At 41.2% G+C, this 25,130-nt stretch overlaps 1 protein-coding gene across 8 annotated transcripts in view; it reads right to left on the reverse strand.

Moving 5' to 3' along the window:
* MIGA1 (mitoguardin 1) overlaps nt 1-25,130 on the reverse strand; it is a 68,318-nt gene that overhangs the window by 12,392 nt on the left and 30,796 nt on the right. For all 8 annotated transcript variants that reach the window (XM_030573578.1, XM_030573579.1, XM_030573580.1 and 5 more), the window contains one exon: nt 9,185-9,285. In XM_030573578.1, coding sequence (XP_030429438.1) covers nt 9,185-9,285 — 101 coding nt within the window. The remainder of the gene's footprint in view (nt 1-9,184; nt 9,286-25,130) is intronic.

Raw genomic sequence — 25,130 nt, forward strand, 5'->3', positions numbered from 1 at the left:
AGGAGGCACTGAAAGGGGCAAGAGGATCACATCAAAAAAAAGCTGGGAATGTTTATAAAAAAATCACTGTCATTTTCCTAGTAAAAGTGGCTCTTAATTACTAAAACACATTTCCTGCGATTAAGACATTACTATCCACTGTTTTACTTTGGGTGCCAAAAAAGTCTCTTTTCTGTCTACAGTATTTAATATGAGTTTAAACCTTTGGCTGACATTACTACAGAAATGCATCATTACCCATCTCACAAAATGTTATTAAATAAAATAATATTTAAACCATTCAAAAAACATTAATGTAGAGCATCTTATGTTAGAAATATCATAATTTTTCACTCTGCATTGCAGCGGCTGGTACGTTAAACAGTTACCATTTCATTACAAACATTACATCATTCTTATTATCTATCCAAAAAACTGTAGAGGCAAACATTTTTTCCATTTACTAAATGGCTAGAACACACATTTTAACAAATTAAAAAAAAATGTAGTTTACAATATTACTGCAGATTGCCTGAGAAGACATTTTGCACTTCTAGATATCTAAACCCTAATTTACTAGTGTCTTAAATAAAACTAACATTTACAAAAATTAAAATATACTCTATCTGGGTTTTTTTAACATATGTCTCTGTCTTCTAGATATGCTCAAAGTTAGACAAACAACTGCTACAATGTTTCCTTCAAATACAGTCTTTCCTTAACATTAAGTTTGAAGATGATAATGTTACATTTATCTTCAAGTTAAGAAAAAAATTATGTGCACATTTTTCCATCATTAGGGATCCATCTCTGTAAGTGGTGGCAGGAGAAGTTCTACATGCATATTGATGAGAAAAATACACTCCTGGGTGGGCCTTTTCTGTGGTCCATACTGGAGGAAACCCCAGTGACTACAATGGGAGTTAGCCCAAGTAAGGATTATGGCCTTGATTCAGGAAAGCACTTAAGCATGTGTTTAAATTCCACTTATTTCAATGGGACTTAGGGTGTGTAAGTATTGTCCTGACGTGAGATGCTTTCCTGAACTGGGTTCTAAAGCAAAACTGGGTACTTCAGAGAATAAGTGAAGAATAAAAACTTTTTAAAAATTGGTAAAATAATATACTTAGAGCAATTTACAAGCAATTCAACTAGCATGAAAATTAACAGTTCTGTCTTAAGAGTTTTAAATCTTTGTCCTGTCTTATTTATTTGCTGGTTCAGCAGAATGGACTAGGATAAACCGACTTCCTGAAATAGATCTGCAGCTGTGACAACATATCAGATTAAAGTTTTGATACTAGTTAACAATAGCATCATATTCATAGTAACAGCCTAAAACATGTTTAGAGAATTTACAGTGTTACTCTCTAAAGATGCTTTATCTAATTTAATCAAGAAAGCAACAAGTTCTTTTATGTGAAGACTGTCAAATGTGTACTTGAGAACTTCTGTAAGTAATATTTTAGCTGATTAGCAGTAGTAGGAATAACCAGATTTTCTAGTATTTTTCATATTTGAGGTATAAACATACTTGTTATGCAAGTTTTTCAGCTAGTTTCAGAATAAGAAAAAAAACTTACTCCATATAGAATCTGTTTTCCACTGTTACAGCCTAACAGTGTTTATAAAAAGGTATTTTTCAAACTTTAATGCAAATATTTTCAAAAAGAAAAAGCATATAATAGGACACACTGAATCATACTAACATTAAAAGGCCCAATCCAATGCCCACAGAAGTCAACAGACTCCCCATATCTTTATTTCACCTGCAAAGCATGAGAAGGAATACAGGTAACATGAGGCCTGATCAGACTTCCATGAGATTTATATCAGGCCCAATATTACCTGTAGTTAATAACTCGTTCTTATACTTTGCAGATGAAATAAAATAGCAACACACACTACAACAGCTGAAACCTATGAGAAAGCAACTGCTTTCTTGACACATTCCAGTCAAGGCAACACATGTAGACAAAGGAGATAATTTATAAATTAGTTGTTACAGCTATAGAGTATTTATATTTTACTTAATTGTCCGTAAGGGAGAGTTAAAGACCTGAAATGCCCTAGACAGGGTACCGACAGTGTTTTCACTTTCCTGGATATGAAAAATAAGTCCTAGCGCTTCCATAACAAAGAAAATATGAGATTACTTTAAAATGTTCCTAACAGTGAAACTGTAGCATTTTATCCTAGTTCTGTAATAATATTAATCTAAATTAATAAAGTAAAAAATATCCAAGTCAAAATCAAAAGGAGGCAAATCTATTAGTAAAATAAGATTTGTGACAATTATTTAATCTATAAAATTTAAAAGCAAGTGTACTGATTAACATGCAGTTCTTTCATAAAATTAGACGACAATAAAAAGACCTCTATTTGGCTTGGATTTTAGCAGCAGGATTTCTGGAATCAGAGAACTTAAAAATTTAAAAAAAATCAATGTAATAAATTTTAAGTCCAAAGCCACCAATGCATTCCAGCAGCCTCAGAAATGGGGGACTTTGTCTGGAAAGGCAAGGGAAAGAGTGTTATCTGGCTTCTAGGAGAGTCATCCCCCACCCTTTTAATGGGTGGATCAGCTGCCTCATGGGGTTGGGAGATGACTGGCTTGTCTACGGGATGCAGTGGAAGCCCATATGCTCCTATAACCCAAAAAGAAGGCACACAAGCCCTCTTCCCCTGGTTGGAGCTCCATCTCATGACCAGAAAAACTCCCACTCTGAGGTTAGGTCCAGGATTTTTGGGGTCTGGTTTGGATATCGTGCTACTTGCCTTTTCTGGGACTGCCAAGGACTTTCCCCCTCATTGCCAGACTGGCCAGGGTTATTTTTACCTTTCCCATAGCAGCCTAGGAGGCTAGTGGGCTGGTTAGAAGCCAAGGGTGAGGTTCAAGTTGTTGCAACTTGACAGGTGTCCAGTGCAGATACTTGTTTGATGGAGGTCTGCTAAACTGGAATCTGAAGTGGAGTTAGAAGCAGCAGGTGGGGAACAGGGCTGGGGTTCCTACTGTGTGGCACAAGGAGGAGACAATTCTCTTTCCCCTGGACCCTGAAGGACAGATGCGTCCCAGCAATGGATTAGGACCAGATGTGAAGAGGTGAGGGGAAAAGAGGACTGACAGCAGTCCTCCACCAGGTGGAACAGATTATGGATGGAAGGATGATCTGCACTGGGCAATATATTGCTGGATAGCTCCCAGATGAGATAAATTAATAAAGTTGCAGCCTAGTTAAACAACATCCCGTGTGTCATTTGTCCCAGAAAGGCAGGAAGAAAAGACAAAATGCTCTTGGAAGCCATGAAGAATCAAAGGGCCTATTCATGACACCGCTCTGGTAACAGAAAAGGTCTAACTTCCTGCCCCTCTCGAGAATTCTTGTCAGTACAAAGCAGGCTCTCTCACAGGAAGGGAACCAGAGAAGGGAATATGGCCCAGGGACTGCTGGCTATTCTCAGCTACCAAAATGGCTCCTTGGTGGCCACTCTAGCCAACTGTTCCAAGCAACCGCTAAAGCTTGAGGAGCGCACAGATATTTTTAAAGTCTGAGTAGCACTGTAACATAGCTGAGGATCTGGGTCAGAGTGCCTGTGGTCTCCAGAACTCACCTTACACACAACCTTCAGGCCCAGCCCCATTCCTCATGAGTGTCCCCCCGCCACTTTTATTTCAGATTGAGTCTAGAACTTATGGATGTGGTCTCACTCAGATTGTATGGCATAAATTAAATGGTACTTTCTTCAAATACCTTCCAGTTGTAGATTTCAAGAAAGTCTTTTAAAGCATAAAGAAGAGCAGGACCCTCCCAAATAATGTGTTCTGTTTCTATAATCAACACAGTGTAAACAGGAATCAGGTTACTGGGTCTAAAAGCAAGAAACAACATTTGTAGTTAAATTTCTTTAGCTATATCTACCGCTCAAACTAAGTGTCAATCCAGCAATGAAGTAGGACAGGAAAATTAAAAGGGTACAACTGTCCTGACATCTGTGTGCAAAAGCTGCTTCAGTGGAAGTTAATGTCTCTGAGAAATAATGTCTGGCAAAGGAATGCAAGTAGGATCAGGCAGTTGGCTTGAAAATTTCTTCTAAGTCTGACTGACTTCTCTTAGCTTGCGAAGATATCTGAGCCAGAGGGGAATGTACTCTAACTTTAACTTGAAAAAGGTGCCTGTACCAATGAATAATCTTTGAAAATACATCTGTAACAATGTCATTTCATCTTCCCATTTCTTCTTTTCCCTTCTCACCATAACACAATTTAAAGTTCCTAATGTCTAGGAATTGTCAGTCAAATTCCCTCTCAGAAACAAAGTAAGGGTAAAAGTTTCCCAATATAATTTCCTGGTCCAGATAAAACTTTGAGGGACTTCAAAAGGAACAATAAACTTGACTAGTAATTTGAAAAGGGAAATTTGCCACAATTTCACCACAAAACTACTCTCTGAATCCAAAAGTTGAGAAACACTGAAACTCTAACAGGTAACCTTCACATCCCCATTTTTAACACAGTCTTGCCAAAAAGGGTCAGATACTACAGTGTTGAAACTCAGACAGAATTAATAACATACAGCACATGGAATGTTTCTTAAAGAGAACCTCTCATGCTAGCACCAAAGGGAGCACTAACTCCATAATTTGTAAGTCCCTGAGGCACACTACCTCCAAGATTTTAAAAGAAGTATTCATAGCTTTGCCAAAAATTCCTAAGAAAGTACTGTCTGACTCTTACAAACCACTATAAGAGAATGTATAATTCAGGATGATTAGTAAGATTAACTAAAATCAAAGAACAAGATGAAAGAACAGTTTGTCTTGCAAAGAAATGGAAGATGTGCAACAGCTACAGACAATAATGGATAAGTAGACTCCATACCCAGGAGTAGAATTGTAGAAACTTGTGGTTCATTCCAGCCCCATGAAGAAAACAACCTACTCCTCGGTGATCACAATTGGTGATCTCTACCAACAGCAGAAATACACTGGGAAGTAGTAATTGTTAATTCTCCTATATGAACAGACTGTCTCACCCTTTTTTTTTTGTTTTTGTTTTTTAAGTGTTTCTCTTCCCAGAGACAGGACAAGCTTCTACTGGAAGCAAGAGCAGGTTATTCCATCAGAAAAGATGGCTGCCCTGTTGCCTAGTTTGGAAATATATCCCTTTTTTTTTTTTTTTTTTTTTTTAAGTCCATGCACGTGTGTGAATTAGATAACCCACATTAACACAGTTTAATTCTTCACCCCTCTCTTATGACTAAACCACATGAAGATACTGGAGTATGATACTGCCAATAAGTTAACAAACCAGATCTTGGTGGCGGCTCACACTTCTAGATCCAGAAGTCTCGAGTTCAAACCCTACATGTGACTGGGCTAGGGACATCACATCAAATAGGACTGGTTTCCCAAAACTGGGCTGCCTGAAAGGTGAACTATTAAATCTCTGAATTTTTTTTTTTTAAATTTTAAAAAGTGAGGCTTTTAAGATGTATAAAACACAATTCAAACCCCCCGCCCCCAATTGTGTCCGATGTCTCCAAAATAGTAACCCCTCCAAAAACATTAGTAACTTCAACTCACAGAGTTACCTCTGGTTTGTTCTAGACAACTTTGGGGACGATGAAAACTGGGACAACTGTGCCTGAGCTAAAGATGAAACGTCCCCTTCCCCCATGGTTAGGGACTGGGAATACTGTAGCTCAGGTTTCAACCTCCAGCTATGATGTTCTAGACCCTCTAAAGACTATCAAAATCTTCTTGCAGGTTGAGGTGTAAAGGAGGCAAGTTCTGCTATTTCAAATGTAATGCTGAAAAAAAGTTTATACACTTAAGTCACTTTTAAACATCAAAGGGCCTTCATCACCTTCCTCTCTAGCATATTCATATAAAAGATGATTCTCATTTACCAGGCTTCAAGTGTGTTTCCACAGCAACGAGGCTCATAATTGGTAATACTGGTCTACAATTTTTGAGAAGTAATCTGCTTCAGAGATAAAATGTGATATTTATTATGTATTTTGATGTTCTGAATCAAATATGACAATTAAAACAACTGATTGGCTACTGTTTCTAAGATATTTAAGTTTTTACATTTTATGTCTATGTATATTGTGTAGATAGTAGAGTTTTAATCATAAATTGTAAACCGAGGTCTTTTCATGTGTTTATGGTTGCTTTACATGATAATATTTCACCTGTCCTGTTTATGTAACACTTTAAAAATCAGCAAAAGGGTTATATAAATAAAATTTATTATGAAACAGAAGGCAAAAAACTATTATGTACATAGTTTAGTCCTATTCAGTGTCTACTCGGTGCTTCTTGGCTTGTCTCTTGTATTTATTAAATGGAGCATCTCTTGTCACTGTCCAGCAATAGTCTGCAAGCATTGATGGGCTCCATTTGCCCTGATAGCCTGCCAGGAGATTCCACTGCTGTAGTCTGGAGCCCAACAGCTCTGCCTTACTCTTGGGTAGTTCCAAATCCCTGACAAGGTCATTCAGTTCACCTTGTGTTATGAGGTGTGGTTCAGAGGAGGAGGATGGGAGAAAATGTGGGTCCTGTGACACTGATGGTCCAGGACCAGAAGTTTCATCCTCTTCCTCGTCTGACTCAAGTGAGAATGATTCTGGTGCATCAGGAACCGGCAGTCCTTCTCCGTGGGGTACTGGGCGTATAGCTGATGGAATGTTTGGATAATGCACAGTCCACTTTTTCTTCTTTGACACACCTTTCCCAACTGGAGGCACTATGCAGAAGTAACAATTGCTGGTATGATCTGTTGGCTCTCTCCAAATCATTGGCACTGCAAAAGGCATAGATTTCCTTTTCCTGTTCAACCACTGGCGAAGATTTGTTGCACAAGTGTTGCAGTATATGTGTGGGGCCCACCTCTTGTCCTGATCTCCAGTTTTGCAGCCAAAAGAAAGGCGATAGGCTTTCTTAACCATAGTGGTTATACTGTGCTTTTGTGATGCAAAAGTCACTTCACCACAAACATAGCAGAAGTTATCTGCACTCTTCACACAAGTACGAGGCATCTCTGCTCACTTTGGCTAAACAGAAATGTGTCCCTTTGCAAAATCAAACACTGACAAATAAGAGCACGACACTGTATGATTTCTAGAGCTGATATAGGGCAATTTGTTCAGCAGAGTGATGTAAGCTTCGTTATGATTGCATCATCCATGACTTCTGGAATAACATGATGCAATTCATATCATGTATGACGCAATACCAGCTTCAGATTGCATCATTCATTGTTTTGCCTAAAAAGCAAGTACTGTCCAAACCCAGTCATAGATTTATTCATAGATCCAGTCAAAGGTGTATTTTAGTCATTTCTGGTTTAAATTGAGATCCCTTCCCTTTATAACTCACTTATCCTCCGCCATTCCCAAGTCAAGGGTCATAAATACTGACCCAATAGCATATCTTGAAAACTAGAGCCAATCAACAATTTTAAGCATCATTTTCGTTCTCAGTGACCCAGAATTAGTAAAGTTGGACTACATTTATTTCAGAAGCATTTTGGCTGTAGAGCAGTGTAATCAGACACCATTTGACTCATGGTGGGTAGTCCTTTATTGATTTTTTGTTTTTAGTATGCATTCCTTATTTGTGGGACTACTCAACCTGGACTGAACTAGAACTAGGCCCTGAAGGCTTTTATTTCCACAGAAACAACTGTGGGGAAATAAAATATATCCCAATACACTTCTGAATGATAAATCTGTAGTTTCCTATGAACTTCCGAAGATCAAGAAAGTGGCAAAGGACTTCCTCTTCCAACAGAAATTTCATTCCTAGGGAAGTAACAAGTAGCATCCCCAAATGAATGTCACTGGGAGGGGTCACGATGTTCAGGGTATGATTGCTAAGTGGCTAAGACAACTGAACAGGAAAAGAGCATCTTACACCATTTTCTGTGCTTTTGGGAGGAAGGGAATCAGAACTGGCACTAAGGGTATGTCTGCACTGCAGTCAGGAGGTGTGACTGTAGCACAGGTAAGCACACCTGACCAAGCTTACTAAAAATAGCAGTGAAGCCACAGTAACACAGGCAGTGGCACAGATCAATCTCTCAAATACAAACCTGATGGCACCCTGGATACATATTCAAGTGGCAAACGCATGCCACTGAATCTTCACTGCTATTTTTAGTTAGTGAGCTAGCTTGTTCAGTGCTAGCTTGTGTTTATGCCTACTATGCTATCATCTCATCTCCTGACTGAAGTGCAGACATACCTTTAGTGGCTTTAGAATATCAAGATGGTGAGACTACCTTGACAATTTAGAAAGGCAACAGTCAGGGCTATTGTTCTTGCCAGTTATGACAGTGTTTCTTAAGGAGACTGAGTCACTTTAGGCTCAGGATAGGAAGAATCTCCCCCACAAAATATATCACTCTCTTACTGAAAGACTGTGTCCCCTGCCTGTTACCAAGCAGACACAAGATAACAGACTGCATTCTCTCTGCATATCTGCTTAAATAGTAGGAAAGTTCATGTAAAAAATGAGAGATGACGGGGTATCTTATTTTTTCTGTATCCTCTTGAATTGACAGCACTCACTCATCTGAAGGGACCTTGGATAGTCTTCTCCAAATTACAGGAAAGGGCAACTAGTCACAGGAGATATATTCCTCGTTAGAAATTACTTTTTGTCATAGCACTGCAAGTTACTTTGAGATTTCAAACTCAGGGAATTTTGGACTGTTACATATGATCAAGAGTTTAATTGCAATCCATTTCAGAAAATTAATTTCACAAGGGAAGCATCTTCCCCCAAAACCTTTAGATTATGGATAGGTGGCAGGGGGAAAATAATACAGTTATTTAGATGGTTGGTAGTGTCCCATCTAATTTTGCTTCCTCAGTAATCAGAACCATTATAGGTGTTCATAGATATCCAGCTCTGATACCCAGAAGGATAGTTGTTTACACTGGTTAGCAATTCATTTTTAGAAGGATGGATAACTCATGGAATGTGCCACTAATGACCAAAAAAGCACTAAAATGACAGTTTTGAAAGCAAAACAAAGAGGACAGGAATTAGTGTGATTGTGTAAGATGCAATCTATTTTCCCGGTAAAAATTAGTAGCTTTTAATTTACAGTAAGAAATAAGAAACATTAGTAATTATATATTTTTCATGAAAAAGATTCTAGTACGGTTATAGAAGAAATCCTTCTGACTCTTACCTCAGCTGCTGAAACAAAGGAGTCTGTTGATGCAATGCTCAGCGTATCTCGCAGACAGAAATCTTCTGCGGAATCCTTCACCGTTATATCGGTATCTTTATCTTAAAAATGCAAAGAAATCAATTTACCAGTTTGTCATTTTCTTTGACAGTCTATTGATTTAGGTACAAGTCTTGAATTTAAATGGCATTTTTTAAGAAGGCCTTCCTTTTAACTTTGTAACAATAAGATGTCACACATCTTTTATATAAAAGTTGTTTAAGCAAATTTTGATATAACGAATGCATGGAAAACTTTACAGTTTTAGTATCACATTTATTTTGTTGAGGTTCCAAGAAATCTACAGCATACAGCTAGAAGAGTAAAAAGTTACCAAATTAAACCCTTACTCTTCTCCCCAACACATAGTATTTTGGGGGTTTTCCCAGTTTTTATTTGCAGGGTTGTTTTATACACACCAACTTCTTTGGCCATATACGAGACTTCTCATGAAAAACACAGCAAGAAACATTCAAAGATGCCTTATGTGTTTTGTCCTCTCAGGCTCTTTTTCTCTCCTCAAACATCTACTACTTCACTAAACTAATTTAAATAATCAACTAAGACTTTAAACCTTTCAAAATGTCAAATAAAAGCTTTTTTTTTTTTCTAATCAGGACATGTTATGTGTGGTATAGGTTTTTTAAAAAAAGTAAGTGAATTTTAACAACTTTTAAAACACCCAATTAGGTACATCCTATGAGCTTCAAAATATAAGAAGCCGAGAAATACTTAATGCATCTTATTACTTCAGGTTTTTATTTCCATTCATTTTTGTAATATTTTAAATATACATATCCTTTACAATTTTTTTATAATGTGACCAATATTCAGTGTGATCTCAGTTGTACTGATCATTTAAAAAAAGAAAAAGAAAACTATAATTCTAGTTAAACCAGTTGGGGGGGAAGGGGCATTTTTGTTTTTTAAATTATCCCAAATCTGTAGTTTTTCCATTTCACTCAGCTTGGACAGTAACCAGAGTAAAATCAGTTTATTTTCTGGTTCTCATGCTCTTAAAAGGGAACTGCAAGGGAAAATGTAAACCTCCCCCCACCCCTTCTATCTCCCCCCAATGCTCTTCAGTGAAATAAACACACCTAGAAAAATTTCTAGTGGCATTATGATTTTTAAAACCTTCAACAAAGCCTATATTTTCCACTAATACCACATTCTATTAATCTGCAATACAAATCCTTTCAATTTGCATTTAACTTTTTTCAGATTTCAACAATTGCTGCATACACTGCCAGCATATATGGTTTTGTTTTCATCATGCAGAAGCACTTTCACAGAAGAATTAGATTCATAAATCATTTAGTCAAATCTTGGCTTGATGTACTTCATACTGCACTCTCAACAGAGCTACAGGCATTTATCTTGGATTACTTTACCTTCAAACATTACACGTGTTGCTAAAAAGTCTGTTTTATTTCCAGCAGTCAGAAACAACCAGCTACCCAATGTCATCCAGAGCAGTTACTATGGTTATACTTTATAAAAAACACTATTATACAGCAAAGTGGTTGTATGCCAGTTTTACTGGAATGGTCTACTCATCAGTTGAAATGCTACAATCCACATTATCATTTCTGTAATTGTTATAGATTTACAATGGAAACTCAACAATTATGCACTAGATATCAATAAACTAACAATATTAAACTAAATATCTGTCTTTGAGAAGATCCAAGGAAAACACACCTCTATCCTGCTATAACACGGTCGTGGGGAGCCAAAAATCCCTACCGCATTATAGCTGAAACTCCGTATATCGGGGTAGGGGCGGCAGGGCTCTGGGGGTGATTTAAAGAGCTCCAGACTCCACCTGCTGTGGGGAGCCCCAGGCCCTTTAAATCTCTGGCAAGCACCGCTGCCACAGCCCTGGGGTAGCAGCGGCGGGGCTCGGGCGGTGATTTAAAGGGCCTGGGCTCCCCGCAGCAGCCGGAGCCCCAGACCCTTTAAAGCGCCGCCCGAGCCCCACTGCTGCCACGCTATATGTGAACCCGTGTTATATCACATCGCGTTATAGCAGGGTAGAGATGTATATATTCAAAGTCTGGACAAAAACTCTCTTAGATATTGCTATACTGCATTCAGTCAGTTAGACTAAATCCAACTTTAAACCACAACTTCACTATTATGCATTGTGATGAAGTCCCCCGCCTGGAGTGCCACTTGATGTACTGGGGTACCACTGAGACTGCCTGTTCCACCAGCCTGGGCTCCCTCACCCTGTCCTGCTGTGCCAGGCCCTCAAGCCTCCTCCAGCACAGACGCAAGTAGGGACACACTCAGCTGGAGAAAGACAGAGACACTGAGATCAGCTGTGAGTGGGAAAACTCAGCTTGGGAATTGTCCAGCACTCACATGCACACCCCCTCTGGAGTGTAAATCCAAAATTGTCTTGTCCTGCACAGAAAACTGTACAGCGTAAGCTCATGACATTCACTCCTTTCCTCAATGTGGTAGAAGATATGCACAGTTTTTTTATGAATTGCACAAACTGGTTTGTAGAAAACAAAAACAAGCTTATTAACTACAAAGGATAGATTTTAAGTGAATATAAGAGATGGCAACCAGATCAAAGCAGATTGCTGAGCAAACACACAAACTAAGCGTAATACACTAAACAAACTGACTACAAGTAGTAATTTCTCACTCTAAATATTGTTTTAAGCAGGTTGCAGAGTTTCTTGTAGAAAAACTCTTCTTAATTGCCGCTTAGAACTCCAGATGTTCCTTTCACAGGCCAGACACCTTCTTGCCTGGGTCCAGTGCTTTCTTCCCCAGATGAGTCTTAGGTATTTTCAGCAGTCATCTTGGGCGGGGATTCAGTGAAGAACCAACCTAGATTAACTCACTACCCTGCCTTAAATAGGATTTACATATGGCAGGAATCCTGTGTTTCCCAGCTTGGTCCCCATTCCCTATTAGTGGAAAAATACTAGCAGGCCAAGATGGGGTCCAGTACCAGGTGATATGATCACATGAACCTGCAGTGTCAAAGCAGCATCCCAGGAAGCTTCTCAGGAAGGTGGGAGATTAGCATCTTCAAAGTCCTATTGTTCTCCTTAATGGCCCCTTGACTAACCAGCCAGCCTAATTGCATTCTGTTTGGTGGGCATTCCCCAGGTGCAAACACTTTTGCAATTGATACGTAGTCCATATTGCTAACTTTAGATACAAAAATGATACATACACACAAATAGGAAAATCGTATTCAGTAAATCATAACCTTTCCGATGATATCAACTTAGTCATGCCATATTCATATCACAACAATATCTCTATGAAGAATATGGGGCGCTGTGTCACACACATATTAAAGCAGTGATTGTCAGATACTCTAATTGTTTCCAGCTGTGTGTTCTCTCTCTCTGCTAGCCTATCACTTCTTAAAGATAAGAAAACAAAACCATTGCAATATCCAGGTGGATTGTCCAAGCATCAAGGAACAATCATATATTGTACTGGAAATTGGGGAGCTGAGACAGCAGAGGGCGTGTCTAAACTGGCAAGTTTTGTCACCAAAAACTGCCTTTTAATGACAAAACAGCAAGAACATACACACTACAATGGGACTTTTGCCAAGAAAAATGCCCAGTTTTGGTGACAAAAAAAAAACTTCCACCCCTACGAGAGACTTGTCTTTTCCCCTTCCTTTATTGTTGACAAAGAGCCAGTATAGACATTGCTGATTGTTTTGTTGACAGAATTGGCTTCCGCCAGTATCCCACAATGCCTGCCCTGATTGCTCTGCTCAGTGTTTTGATCCTGGAGTGCATGCCTGCAGGGCAGCAGAGCAGTATCTGTGTGCTACTCTGTTTGGGGAGCAAACAAAGAGCAAATCATTGGAATGCTCCTGTTCTGCCCTGCGCTAGGAACACAGAAGCAGGCAGACTGCTGTGCTGCTTTGCCATTCCTCAGCACAGAGAGCTCACAGAGCTACTCATGATGCTGCGCTTGCCAGTTGAGGCGGCTGTGGAAGAACTTGGAGAGAATCCCAAGATGCGCACTGATCAGCTCTTCCTTCCCACAACACTGCACTGTGGGATACATGCCCCCCGTCTATTGTTCGATGATGGTGTCCCCAATGTGGACATGATCTGTCGACAGAGGGAGCGAGTGTGAACACCCTTTGGTGATATTTGTTGTCAACTTTTGGGTGTCGACATAAGTTTTGTCAACAAAACTTGGTAGGGCAGACAAGCTCAGAAGTTCTCAGACTCAACTGTAGACCACTGGTGGCCTGTAAAGCACTTACTGAAGGTCTACAGAAAGCAGGTTGGTAAAACGATTCTGTCTCCTCCTTATTTCTAGCTCATAATTTGCATTAATACTCTTCTAAAAATACATTAAATGCTTTTTTTCTTTTTTATTACTTTTCCACATAAGCGACTGCTATAGCTGTAATACGGATGTTAAAGACAGGGCTGCATGTAGATGTAGTTTGGCTGAAGAATTTTCCATAGAATTGGTCCTTACTACAGAACTGTGTTCCATAATCTAAACTTTCATTTAAAAAATAGTTTATATCCCTCATGGTTGTTAAAGAAAACCTCTAAATCAGTGGTTCTCAACCAGAGGTATAGGTATCCCGGGAGTACGCAGAGGTCTTCCAGGGGTACGTCAATTCATCTAGATATCTGCCAAGTTTTACAACAAGCTACATAAAAAGTACCAGCAAAGTCAGTAGAAACTAAAATTTCATGAAGATAATGACTTGTCTATACTGCTCTATATACTATATACTGAAATGTAAGTACAATATTTATATTCCAATCAATTTATTTTATAATTATATGGTAAAAATGAGAAAGTAAGCAATTTTTCAGTAATAGTGTGCTGACACATTTGTATATTTAGATTTTGTATGCAAGTCATTTTTAAGTGAAGTGAAACTTGCGCAGGGCTGCCCAAAAAAACCAGAAATGGAGCACGTGGAGGGCAGTCAAAGCAGCTCACAGGGGGATGAAGGGCAGCACTGCAGCCTGCTCGCAGCTTGGCGAGAGGGGCTCTCTTCTCCGGTCTTGGGGTGCTTCTCCCGGCCGGGCAGGTGGAGTCCCCGGGTGCTGCAGGAGGTGCTGGCTCAGCCTCTCCTTTAAAGGCAGCTCGGCTGGGCCAGGCTCAGAGCGGCGCGGGAGGCGGCGGCCGGTGCAGGTGGCAGGGAGTGGCACATCCTAGGGAGCCCGGCGGCATGGCAGGGCGGCCGGAATGTGCTGCCCCAAGATTGGCCGGAATGCCGCCCCTGGCATGTGCTTTCTCATCCGGTGCCTGGAGCTAGGGTGACCAGATGTCCCGATTTTGGGGTCTTTTTCTTATATAGGCCCCTATTACTCCCAACCCCCATCCCGATTTTTCACATTTGCTGTCTGGTCACCCTACCTGGAGCTGGCCCTGAACTTGGGGTATGCAAGACAAATCAGACTCCTGAAACGGGTATAGTAGTATGGAAAGGTTGAGAACTGCTCTAAATCATGAGATAATTGCAAGCCAAGTCAGTGTTATCTTCCAGATCTTCCTGAGTCTGTAGACAGACTGTTACAATTGGTCTGAGAGATGTGAACTGCCACATTCACCTCAGGGAGGTGAGCTCTGAAACCTCTGCTGACATTGCAAGCGTTAATGTTAACCATTTCACAGCTGATCCCTTTAGCAAAAACATTTAGATAGGGCCCGATTCTCATTTACACAAAGATCTGGGTAAAGCAGCCTTTGTGTAAATAAGAATCAGGCTAGGTCTAACACTAACAAGTTAAGCCAATGTAACCTCTGGTGTAGATGGCACTAGGCTGACAGAAGAATTCAACTCTCGGGGAGGTTGGATTAACTATAGTGACTGGAGAACCTCTCCTCTTGCTGTAGTGAGTGGCTACACTTACACATCGCCATAGCAGTGCAGCTGCAGCACAGAAGCTGTGCCATTGTAGCAGTGTAAGTGTAGACATAGCCGAAGGCAGCATTTCTCAAATGCGGGCACCATGACCACATGCAGCCACCAGGGGCTCCTCTTGTGGCCCCAGCCTCCTGGGCTGTGATTTGGGGGGCAGTGAGCAAAGCAGCTGCCCCTCTCCTAGGGCTGCCAGCAGGGGTTCAGCCCTGCACCCCTCCAGAGATACAAACGCTGGAGATGCAGGGAGCTGGTGAATTCCCCACTTGCCCAGGGCGGGAGCAGGCTTTGGTCCCAGAGTTTCAGGCTCCATCCATGTGGCTCCAGCCTCAGGCTCACCACCCCTACCATTGTCCCTTTACCCTGCTGACTCCATGCTCATCTCCCCATCCATAGCTTAATTTGTCCCAGGACTTGCCGGGGCTGAATAAGTCTGCTATGAAAAGTGATATTAACAAACATACAAATATCACTTTTCACAGCAGCAGACTTACTAGCTAACAGGTCTTAAAAAAAAAAGCAAAGAAAAAAGCAAAAGAAACAAACAGCAAAAAGACAAGGACATGCAAAGCATCTTATTTGTGTTTCATTCTGTTTAGGTCCAGTAATGACTAGAGCAAGGGTAGGCAACCTATGGCACGCAAGCTGATTTTTAGTGGCACTCACACTGCCCGGGTCCTGGCCACCGGTCCAGGGGTCTCTGCATTTTAATTTAATTTTACATGAACCTTTAAAACGTTTTTAAAAGGTATTTACTTTACATACAACAACAATTTAGTAATATATTATAGACTTATAGAAAGAGACTTTCTAAAAATGTTAAAATGTATTACTGGCACGCGAAACTTTAAATTAGAATGAATAAATGAAGACTCAGCACACCACTTCTGAAAAGTTGCCGACCCCTGGACTAGAGACAACCATACATTATTTTTATTTGGTGGCACTATGAGGCCATCAAAACATTTGTTGTGGGCACCCCTGGCCTAAGGCCTGCCATATGCTTATCTCATAATCCCATAAGGTCTCCCCTATCTTCTCCGTGGTAAAAGCCACAAATGCATCTTTACCCGTCTGCCAAAACCTCCTATTAGTCTCTGATGACTAGTATGTAATCATGAGTCAATATAAAAATCTTCAGCACTTCGAAAACTACAAATTTTAATCTTGACATTAAATTACATAGATCATGTATCATGACAACACAGGGGCCACTTAATTGATAAAATAGAAACATGTATAAACAGAACTTATTAAAAACGGTTCCTAATGTAAATGAAACAGCCAGAGAATTTTCAGTTTGCTGCACCAAATTCCCATTGATTCTAGAGACTTGGCTGCAGAGTTTAGGTCTGGCTTGCTGTAGCATACATAGGGCTCTGGTTATGAAATTCTGAATGGAAGGGGAAATAGTCTGTGAAACTGTGAATCATGGAAGCAGTGTCACAAGCCAATCTCTCCGTTATAATGGAGTTCATGCTATGGAAAAGTTTTGGGGACCCTTACAAGAGAGAGTGGAGTTACAGTTAAGAGGAGTTGAAGGCTGAGATTAGAAGTTCAAACAATCTTGAACCTTAGTCTTTGTTATGCACACTTCTGAACAGACTATACCACTGGGAACAATAATTTTGCCAAATGATTTATTTGCTTTTCAGACACTGAAGATAAAAAATTGCTAACACACCTACGAATGCTGAAAGTGGAATGTAAGTGTTTTTGAAAATTTTATTTTGAAAACAGTAAGTTTTGTTAAATTACTTTTAAAAAGTTGATCCCTTGGTAAATAACTGTCTACCAGACATAATATGTTTGAAATTTTACAGCCATTCATTTTTAGGAAGTGTTTTCATGTCTGTCAAAAATCTTTCAGAGACTTGTTACTAGTTTTATTAGCAATTTACATACCTTTCCTAGATGGTAAGTTATTTGACCTTTTCACAAAAATGCTATTTCTATGTGCCAGTTGATTTCCTTTTTTAAAAATATGTACAAACCAACACAAACTGTAATAGCAAGACATGTTATGTGAGTAAAAAGATTTTTGCCCTAACTTTCAGATACAGGCACTGCGGTGGAACCCTCAAGGCAAGCGGAAAAGAGGCCGTCCAAGAAACACCTGGCGACATGACCTTCAGGCTGATAGCAAAAAAATGGGCTATACCTGGAACCAGTTAGAACGAATGGCCCAGGATAGAGGACTCTGGAGATCTGTTGTTGGCAGCCCATACCCCGATTGGGGTGATGGGCATGAGTGAGTGAGTGTTTCAGATACAGCCCATTCAAGCTATCCACACTGAGCAGCTGGCATTGGCAATTTAACAAGCTCATCTGCTGACTATCAAAGTCACTCGCAACTTCCAGCCTTCATTGTAGGTTGATGCAACAAAATGTTGCAGCAACACTTTGTGGTAGCCCTCAGCTTTAGTATCCTCAAAGTTGTTATATGTGATGTTGATAGAAAGAGAAGAGCGTAGACCAAGGGCTTGTCTACATCAGAAAGTTGCAGCGCTGGTGAGGGAGTTACAGCGCTGCAACTTAGGAGGTGTACACATCTGCAGGGCACCACCAGCGCTGCAACTCCCTGTTTGCAGCGCTGGCCATACTCCCGTTTTGTCTCGGGTGTAGAGGATCCAGCGCTGGTGATCCAGCACTGGTAATCAAATATAGACACTTACCAGCGCTTTTCTTGACCTCCGTGGAATAAGCAGGTATCCCAGCATACCTGAGGAAGCCTCTGGTAATCAAGCTGGTCTCCTTCCCCGGCTTGCTCTCGCGTTCCCCGAACCCCGAGCAAGCAGGTCTCCTTCCCTGCGGTTTGCTGGGTGGTTCGGGGAACGCGAGAGCAAACCGCGGCGAAGCTGGTCTCCTTTCCCGGTTTGCTCTCTCGTTCCCCGAACCCCCGAGCAAGCAGGTCTCCTTCCCTGCGGTTTGCAGGGTGGTTCGGGGAACGCGAGAGCAAACCGCGGCGAAGCTGGTCTCCTTTCCCGGTTTGCTCTCTCGTTCCCCGAACCCCCGAGCAAGCAGGTCTCCTTCCCTGCGGTTTGCAGGGTGGTTCGGGGAACGCGAGAGCAAACCGCAGCGCAGCTGGTCTCCTTTCCCGGTTTGCTCTCTCGTTCCCCAAACCCCCAAGCAAGCAGGTCTCCTTCCCTGCGGTTTGCAGGGTGGTTCGGGGAACGCGAGAGCAAACCGCGGCGAAGCTGGTCTCCTTTCCCGGTTTGCTCTCTCGTTCCCCGAACCCCCGAGCAAGCAGGTCTCCTTCCCTGCAGTTTGCAGGGTGGTTCGGGGAACGCGAGAGCAAACCGCGGCGAAGCTGGTCTCCTTTCCCGGTTTGCTCTCATTCCCCGAACCCCTGAGCAAGCAGGTCTCCTTCCCTGCGGTTTGCAGGATGGTTCGGGGAACGCGAGAGCAAACCGCGGCGAAGCTGGTCTCCTTTCCCGGTTTGCTATCTCGTTCCCCGAACCCCCCTTGAAGCCGCCCAACAGCGCTGCAGTGTGGCCACATCTAACACCACTTGCAGCGCTGGTTGCTGTAAGTGTGGCCACTCTGCAGCGCTGGCCCTATACAGCTGTACTAATACAGCTGTAACAACCAGCGCTGCAAAATTTTAGATGTAGACATGGCCCAAGTTACTCTCTAGTACTCCTTGCAAGATAGTTCAGTGACAGCGGAGGTCTCTGGAGATAGTATAAGGGGTAGACTAAAGACCTGAATAGAAGATTTTTGTGATCCTAAAATATGGTATTTAGCACTCAGATAACACAGTGACCCAGATAATTAGAACATCATCTATCCTCCCGGACAAAGAGTAGCTCTATAGTGATGACTGAGGACACATTTTGTTGTAGATATTGTTTCTCTTAATTTTTATTTAAATTCACCTTTTAAAATAAGCTTACAGACTTCAGTAAATAGAAGTTTCTTTGCTAATGCTGTATTACTGTAATATTCCTTCTCTAATGCATGTGTGCGCGTAACTTGGCTGACTTACATTTATAGTAGGAACGAGAATCCTGAATTTTCTGACATGTATGCATGGTTTCAACAATGTATTTTTTAAATTTTAAATTTTTTAGTTTTAAAACACAGAAAATGCATATTCCTGTTACTGTTATTTAGCAAGAATGGCAAATTCATAGGATGATAACACCAAACCAATTCAAAAGGAAAGTATTAACTACTGAGTGATAGAAAATTAAGTCTTCTGGCAAGTGACATATGACCACTTGAAAAATCAGTCTTTACAAACCAAAAAAACCTGCCTGGTCAGATATTCCTGGCTTCCTATTGCTGCTCTTAACCTCCAAAACTCCATCAGCTAAGCAGGTGCTTAACACCTTCAACACACTACAAGAAGGGTACATTCTGAAAATTTTAGGGTAAAATTTAAATTACAGCTGAAGTGTACACTTTGCAAATGTTACAAGAACATTCCTAGATATAAGAACATGAGAAAAGAGACATTAGCACAATGAGAGTCTAGGAATGAACAGCTGCTTGAAGAATATACTAACTACAGACCACATATGCAAGTAAACTAGTCCTAAGTTCTCCAATAGCTTTAGTCTAATATCTTAAAGAAAGTAATGCTAGTTAGTTTATATGCTTTCAACATATTACTATTTCAGAAGCAATAGCTTTTTTGAGATGATATCTTTGTAAAGAGGATGATGTAGAATTAGCAGATGTTCTCATGACAAAAATAATGACTATAAAAGTATATTGATCTTGTCAAAGTGCTCTAAAATTTAAAGTTGACTTAAAACTAGAATAAAGGCTATTGAAAATTCTAAAGAAATGGTTACAAGTTATTGTAGAATCTGCCTTATGTCTATGTACTTATATGGTCCTATAACAGCGTGAGCATTTCCATGCTATAACACTGACACATCATACTCTCAAAAGAAAAGGGGCCTGGACTCTTCATGGGTAGCTCTGGCTCCAATTAACAGAGTCCTCTCAACATCCATATGGGTCCCATTATGAGACTGCAAAGTATTTAAAAATATAAACATCTTTCTCAGCCCCCACTCTGTATAAGAAATGGGGAAGAATGGTTCATAAGGTGTTTGGGGATGTAATTTTTGTGTATGTATTAGTGAAAGAAGGAACATGTGCGTAAAAAGCTTTCTGCAGGCCAGAAAGATGGAGCTTTGTATCTAGTTCTGAATACCATGAGGCTTGTTGCTATCATCTGTAGTGTCAAGTTGCATAGTTTAAGTCTCTTGCTGACTGTTCTGTGACTTGAACTCATAATTCTCTCCTCTTGGCTTCTCAGTTTCATAGTTCCAATGGAATATAGTTGCAGTGATAAGTTACAGGGGGTGGGACAGGGGGAGCTGATAGGTAACTACAGCCAATCCCTTGGACAACTCTGAAGAGTCAGAGACCTTATAATGGACTTTATTCAATGGGAAGCCAGTGCAGAGAGTGGGAGGTGAATACAGAGATTAGAGGGGATGCGCTCACAGTGAAGTATGTGGCTAAGCAGACTAGCTGCTGTGTTTTGTATTAGTCAACTTTCTCATGTGTAGCTTCACACCTAGAAACGAGCTGCAACAATCAAACCTTGAAGTCACAAATGGATTACTTTCAGAGTGGTAGCCATGTTAGTCTGTATCAGCAAAAACAATGAGGAGTCCTTGTGGCACCTTAGAGACTACTTAGCAATTACTGTAACAAGATCCAATTTCAACAGAATGGGGCACAGCATTCTAGCCAGTCACAAATGAAATGGTCGTTATTACCATGGCTCTTTGGGCATCCAATGTCACTTCGAAATCCAAAAAAAATCCCAAAACTAGCTTTAACTTAATTTACCTTCATCAACAGTTATGATTCAAACACAGTTCCCGGGAATTTTAATCAAGGTATTAAGTAAATGTTTGGAAAAAATTAATCAGTTCTTTCAAGCAGGAACTGGCTATTGGTGCATTCAAGTTAAAATTGCCAAGATTCACCTATAAACTGGTCAACTTTACTTCAAAAGTCATATCTGCCTGAGAGATGAAGTTTGTGAATCTTCAGTAGACATCCCCTGAAGATGAAGCCATGTAACAATAATCAAAAACAAACAAGGATTTAGCAGAGTTACCAATGGGATTATTTTAAGTAACAACTATTATCTGCATGTATTATCTACATTTTATTGCTCTAAAAGCACATTCATCACCAGCACAGCATCCCTTTGCAGCCCACCAGAATCTTTAGAGAAAATCACTAGTCTCTGAGTTACATCCTCCTCACAAATGGCCCATTTAGCTGACAAAGTTCCAATTGTTAGCACAAAAGAAGGGCAAGAGACTCAAATCTTGCACCCTTGACAGCTCACTCAGCCTGGCTGTCACACCAGTTACCAAATACAGCTACATTCTTCATGGTTTAAAGCTCAAAAAAAAATCTTATGTTTGATATTTTGAATTGACGTATAATTACATTTTAGCTCCTTGGACAAATTATCAATATCTACAAAAAAAGATTAAATAACCTAGAAGAAATACTGCTATTTTAATATTTAACCTAAAACTAAAACCTCAAAATAAGACCAAAAAACCACAATAGTTTGGCCCATCTTCTTGATTATTCAGAGAACCATATTCAGTAAACAAACCTGACCACACTCCCACATACATTAAATATGAGCATGTACCTTTTCTTTGTTACTGATCAACTTTACTTGACCTATATAACAAGTTTTATTGAAATTGGTAATTTGTGGTCCATACACAATGAGGCCTTTAGGGTTTCACTTTTCCTTTGACTGTTTTGAAAATTACATTTGTTCGTTCACAGCTGCACGTTATAAGCTTCTACCAATGACTCTCAATAAGGCTTCTTGCTGTGATGGTATATGTATGTGTGTGTAACCAATATTTGTGATATTTTCTCTTATGTTTGCATAGTAAATTAATGTCCAGAAGTTAGTCTTGTATGTGTTCAGTGCCATAATCTCTGAATAATAAAATTGTTTATACTATAGTGTCTTGAAGTTAATCATGCTGAACTTCTGTGAAGAAGCTCAACGGCAGAACTTAGACAATTATATCTTTCCTTTGCCTCCTGCACATTTTAAATGTATGGAAGAGTGACTAGTGGAGCTATTAAAACATATTACAAACAGGAATATTCTTGGAATAACAGCATTTACTCATTTGTTGAGTTCAGGCAACACAGTAAATGCTTTGCATTTGTTTGTTTAGTGCCATTAACATTCCACTTTGCTACTCTGTCATCACACAATCAAATTTGGAATTTAACAGTGGTAAACCCAAATTAAGCTGTACTAAACCTCTACATTAGTTGCTGTCTGACATATTCTTGCACTCCAAGAGCAAGTACATCATAAAATTACTAATTCCAAGTTGCCTCCCAATACCAGTGAGTGAATTCTTAGTCCTGCTTTCAAACTGCCAGCACATTTTTATTTCATAAAAGATCCTGTTCCTTTCACAAGCTTTAAGTCACATTTAAAACATTTATGTAGGTAGACAATGTCCATGTGCTACTTTTTTCCTGTGCTAGGCACTGAGGCCAACAATCAGTGGGTCCTGTCTGAGGCCATGTCTACATCTAAAATTTTGCAGCGCTGGTTGTTACAGCTGTATTAGTACAGCTGTATAGGGCCAGCGCTGCAGAGTGGCCACACTTACAGCAACCAGCGCTGCAAGTGGTGTTAGATGTGGCCCCACTGCAGCGCTGTTGGGCGGCTTCAAGGGGGGTTCCGGGACGAGAGAGCAAACCGGGAAAGGAAACCAGCTTCGCCGCGGTTTGCTCTCTCGGTCCCGGAGCCAGCCAGCAAACCGCAGGGAAGGAGACCTGCTTGCTCGGGGTTCCGGGACCGAGAGAGCAAACCGGGAACGCCGCGGTTTGCTCTCTCGGTCCCGGAGCCAGCCAGCAAACCGCAGGGAAGGAGACCTGCTTGCTCGGGTTCGGGACCGAGAGAGCAAACCGGGAACGCCGCGGTTTGCTCTCTCGGTCCCGGAGCCACCCAGCAAACCGCAGGGAAGGAGACCTGCTTGCTCGGGGTTCCGGGACCGAGAGAGCAAACCGCGGCGGAAGCTGGTTTCCTTTCCCGGTTTGCTCTCTCGGTCCTGGAACCCCGAGCAAGCAGGTCTCCTTCCCTGCGGTTGCTGGGTGGCTCCGGGACCGAGAGAGCAAACCGCGGCGTTCCCGGTTTGCTCTCTCGGTCCCGGAAACCCGAGCAAGCAGGTCCTCCTTCCCTGCGGTTTGCTGGGTGGCTCCGGGAACGCGAGAGCAAACCGCGGCGAAGCTGGTCTCCTTTCCCGGTTTGCTCTCTCGGTCCCGGAACCCGAGCAAGCAGGTCTCCTTCCCTGCGGTTTGCTGGGTGGCTCCGGGACCGAGAGAGCAAACCGGGAAAGGAAACCAGCTTGATTACCAGAGGCTTCCTCCTTCCACGGAGGTCAAGAAAAGCGCTGGTAACTGTCTACATTGGATTACCAGCGCTGGATCACCAGCGCTGGATCCTCTACACCCGAGACAAAACGGGAGTACGGCCAGCGCTGCAAACAGGGAGTTGCAGCGCTGGTGGTGCCCTGCAGATGTGTACACCTTCAAAGTTGCAGCGCTGTAACTCCCTCACCAGCGCTGCAACTTTCTGATGTAGACAAGCCCTGATTTTAGACTAATGTTCTTAAATCCCAGTCCAAAAATTCCAGTACATCTACTGAAGAATTTGACTGGCTTTTGGCCATTCCATTTGTTTTGAAGCCTAATAATTCATGTATCATTTGGCTTCTATACTTTAAATTTAATTTGATGAAATAAAGCAGAGATTTGGCATCTGTGTTTGTCTAATTCCTTCACAGTTAATTCAAACAGATTGTCAACATAGTTTATTCTTGTTTCTTCCTTCCCTCTCTGCATTCCGTTTTCCTGTAGCCTAGAAATCATCAAATCTATTTTGGCCACAGCAAACTCTACTTTGGATCCCACGAATACTTTTAAAAAAAAATCTAGGCTGTCGATTGGGAATTTTGTAACACAGAGTGCCATGATAACTTCCAGATACCACAATCGTCTGATTCAGACGTCACTGCCTTTTCTTAGCTGTTCTTTTCATATTTAAAAACAGGCTTTGGAATCCAGTCCCTCCTCTACTTTTGTGCAGAGCTCTTTCTCAGCAATTATGAAGTGATCTGTCTACTCAAGTTCAATCTGATAGCACGTTAATTAATGTATTCAGATACAGAGCTCACTAAAAAGAAAAAAAACAGTTTTGGAGGGGAAGAGGGAGGAAGATTAATTACAGGGCTTCCACTAACAGAAACTTTTAATTTCCCCCCTAGGGTTAACTCCCGTCCTCCTCCAGTTCCCAGTCTCACTCTCCCGCAAGGGAGGCTCGAGATTTTATGTAGTGAATCCTTCTCACCAGGCATGAAGTTCAAAGGTCTTCTTATCCCTAAGGCAAGGTACTTAAGCATGCAATGGGACTATTCACATGATTAAAGTTAAGCATTTGCGTAAGTACCTTACTGAATCAGGATATTAATCTGCACTACCTATTGTTCCTCTGTTAAGCAGCTCTCTGCCACCTTCCTGGATCTCTGCTGTGCTGCCCCAAGTAGATAAGCAGACAAGGAGGGGAAAAATCAGTAACATAGGCCTGGTCTACACTACAAGTTTAGGTCAAATTTAGGAGCGTTATATTGAATTAACCCTGCACTCATCCACACAATGAAGCCATTTTTGTCGACATAAAGGGCTCTTAAAATTGATTTCTGTATTCCTCTCCGACAAGGGGAGTAGCGCTGAAATCAATATTGCCAGTTCGAGTTAGGGTTAGTATGGATGCAATTCGATAGTATTGGTGTCCGGGAGCTATCCCACAATGCACCATTGTGACTACTCTGGACAGCAATCTGAACTCGGATGCACTGGCCAGACAGACAGGAAAAGCCTCGCGAACTTTTGAATTTCATTTCCTGTTTGCCCAGCATGTAGAACTGATCAGCACAGGTGACCATGCAAAGCTCATCAGCACAGGTGACCATGCAGTCC

This window comes from Gopherus evgoodei, chromosome 8 (assembly GCF_007399415.2).
Source record: "Gopherus evgoodei ecotype Sinaloan lineage chromosome 8, rGopEvg1_v1.p, whole genome shotgun sequence".
Classification (NCBI taxonomy): domain Eukaryota; kingdom Metazoa; phylum Chordata; order Testudines; family Testudinidae; genus Gopherus; species Gopherus evgoodei.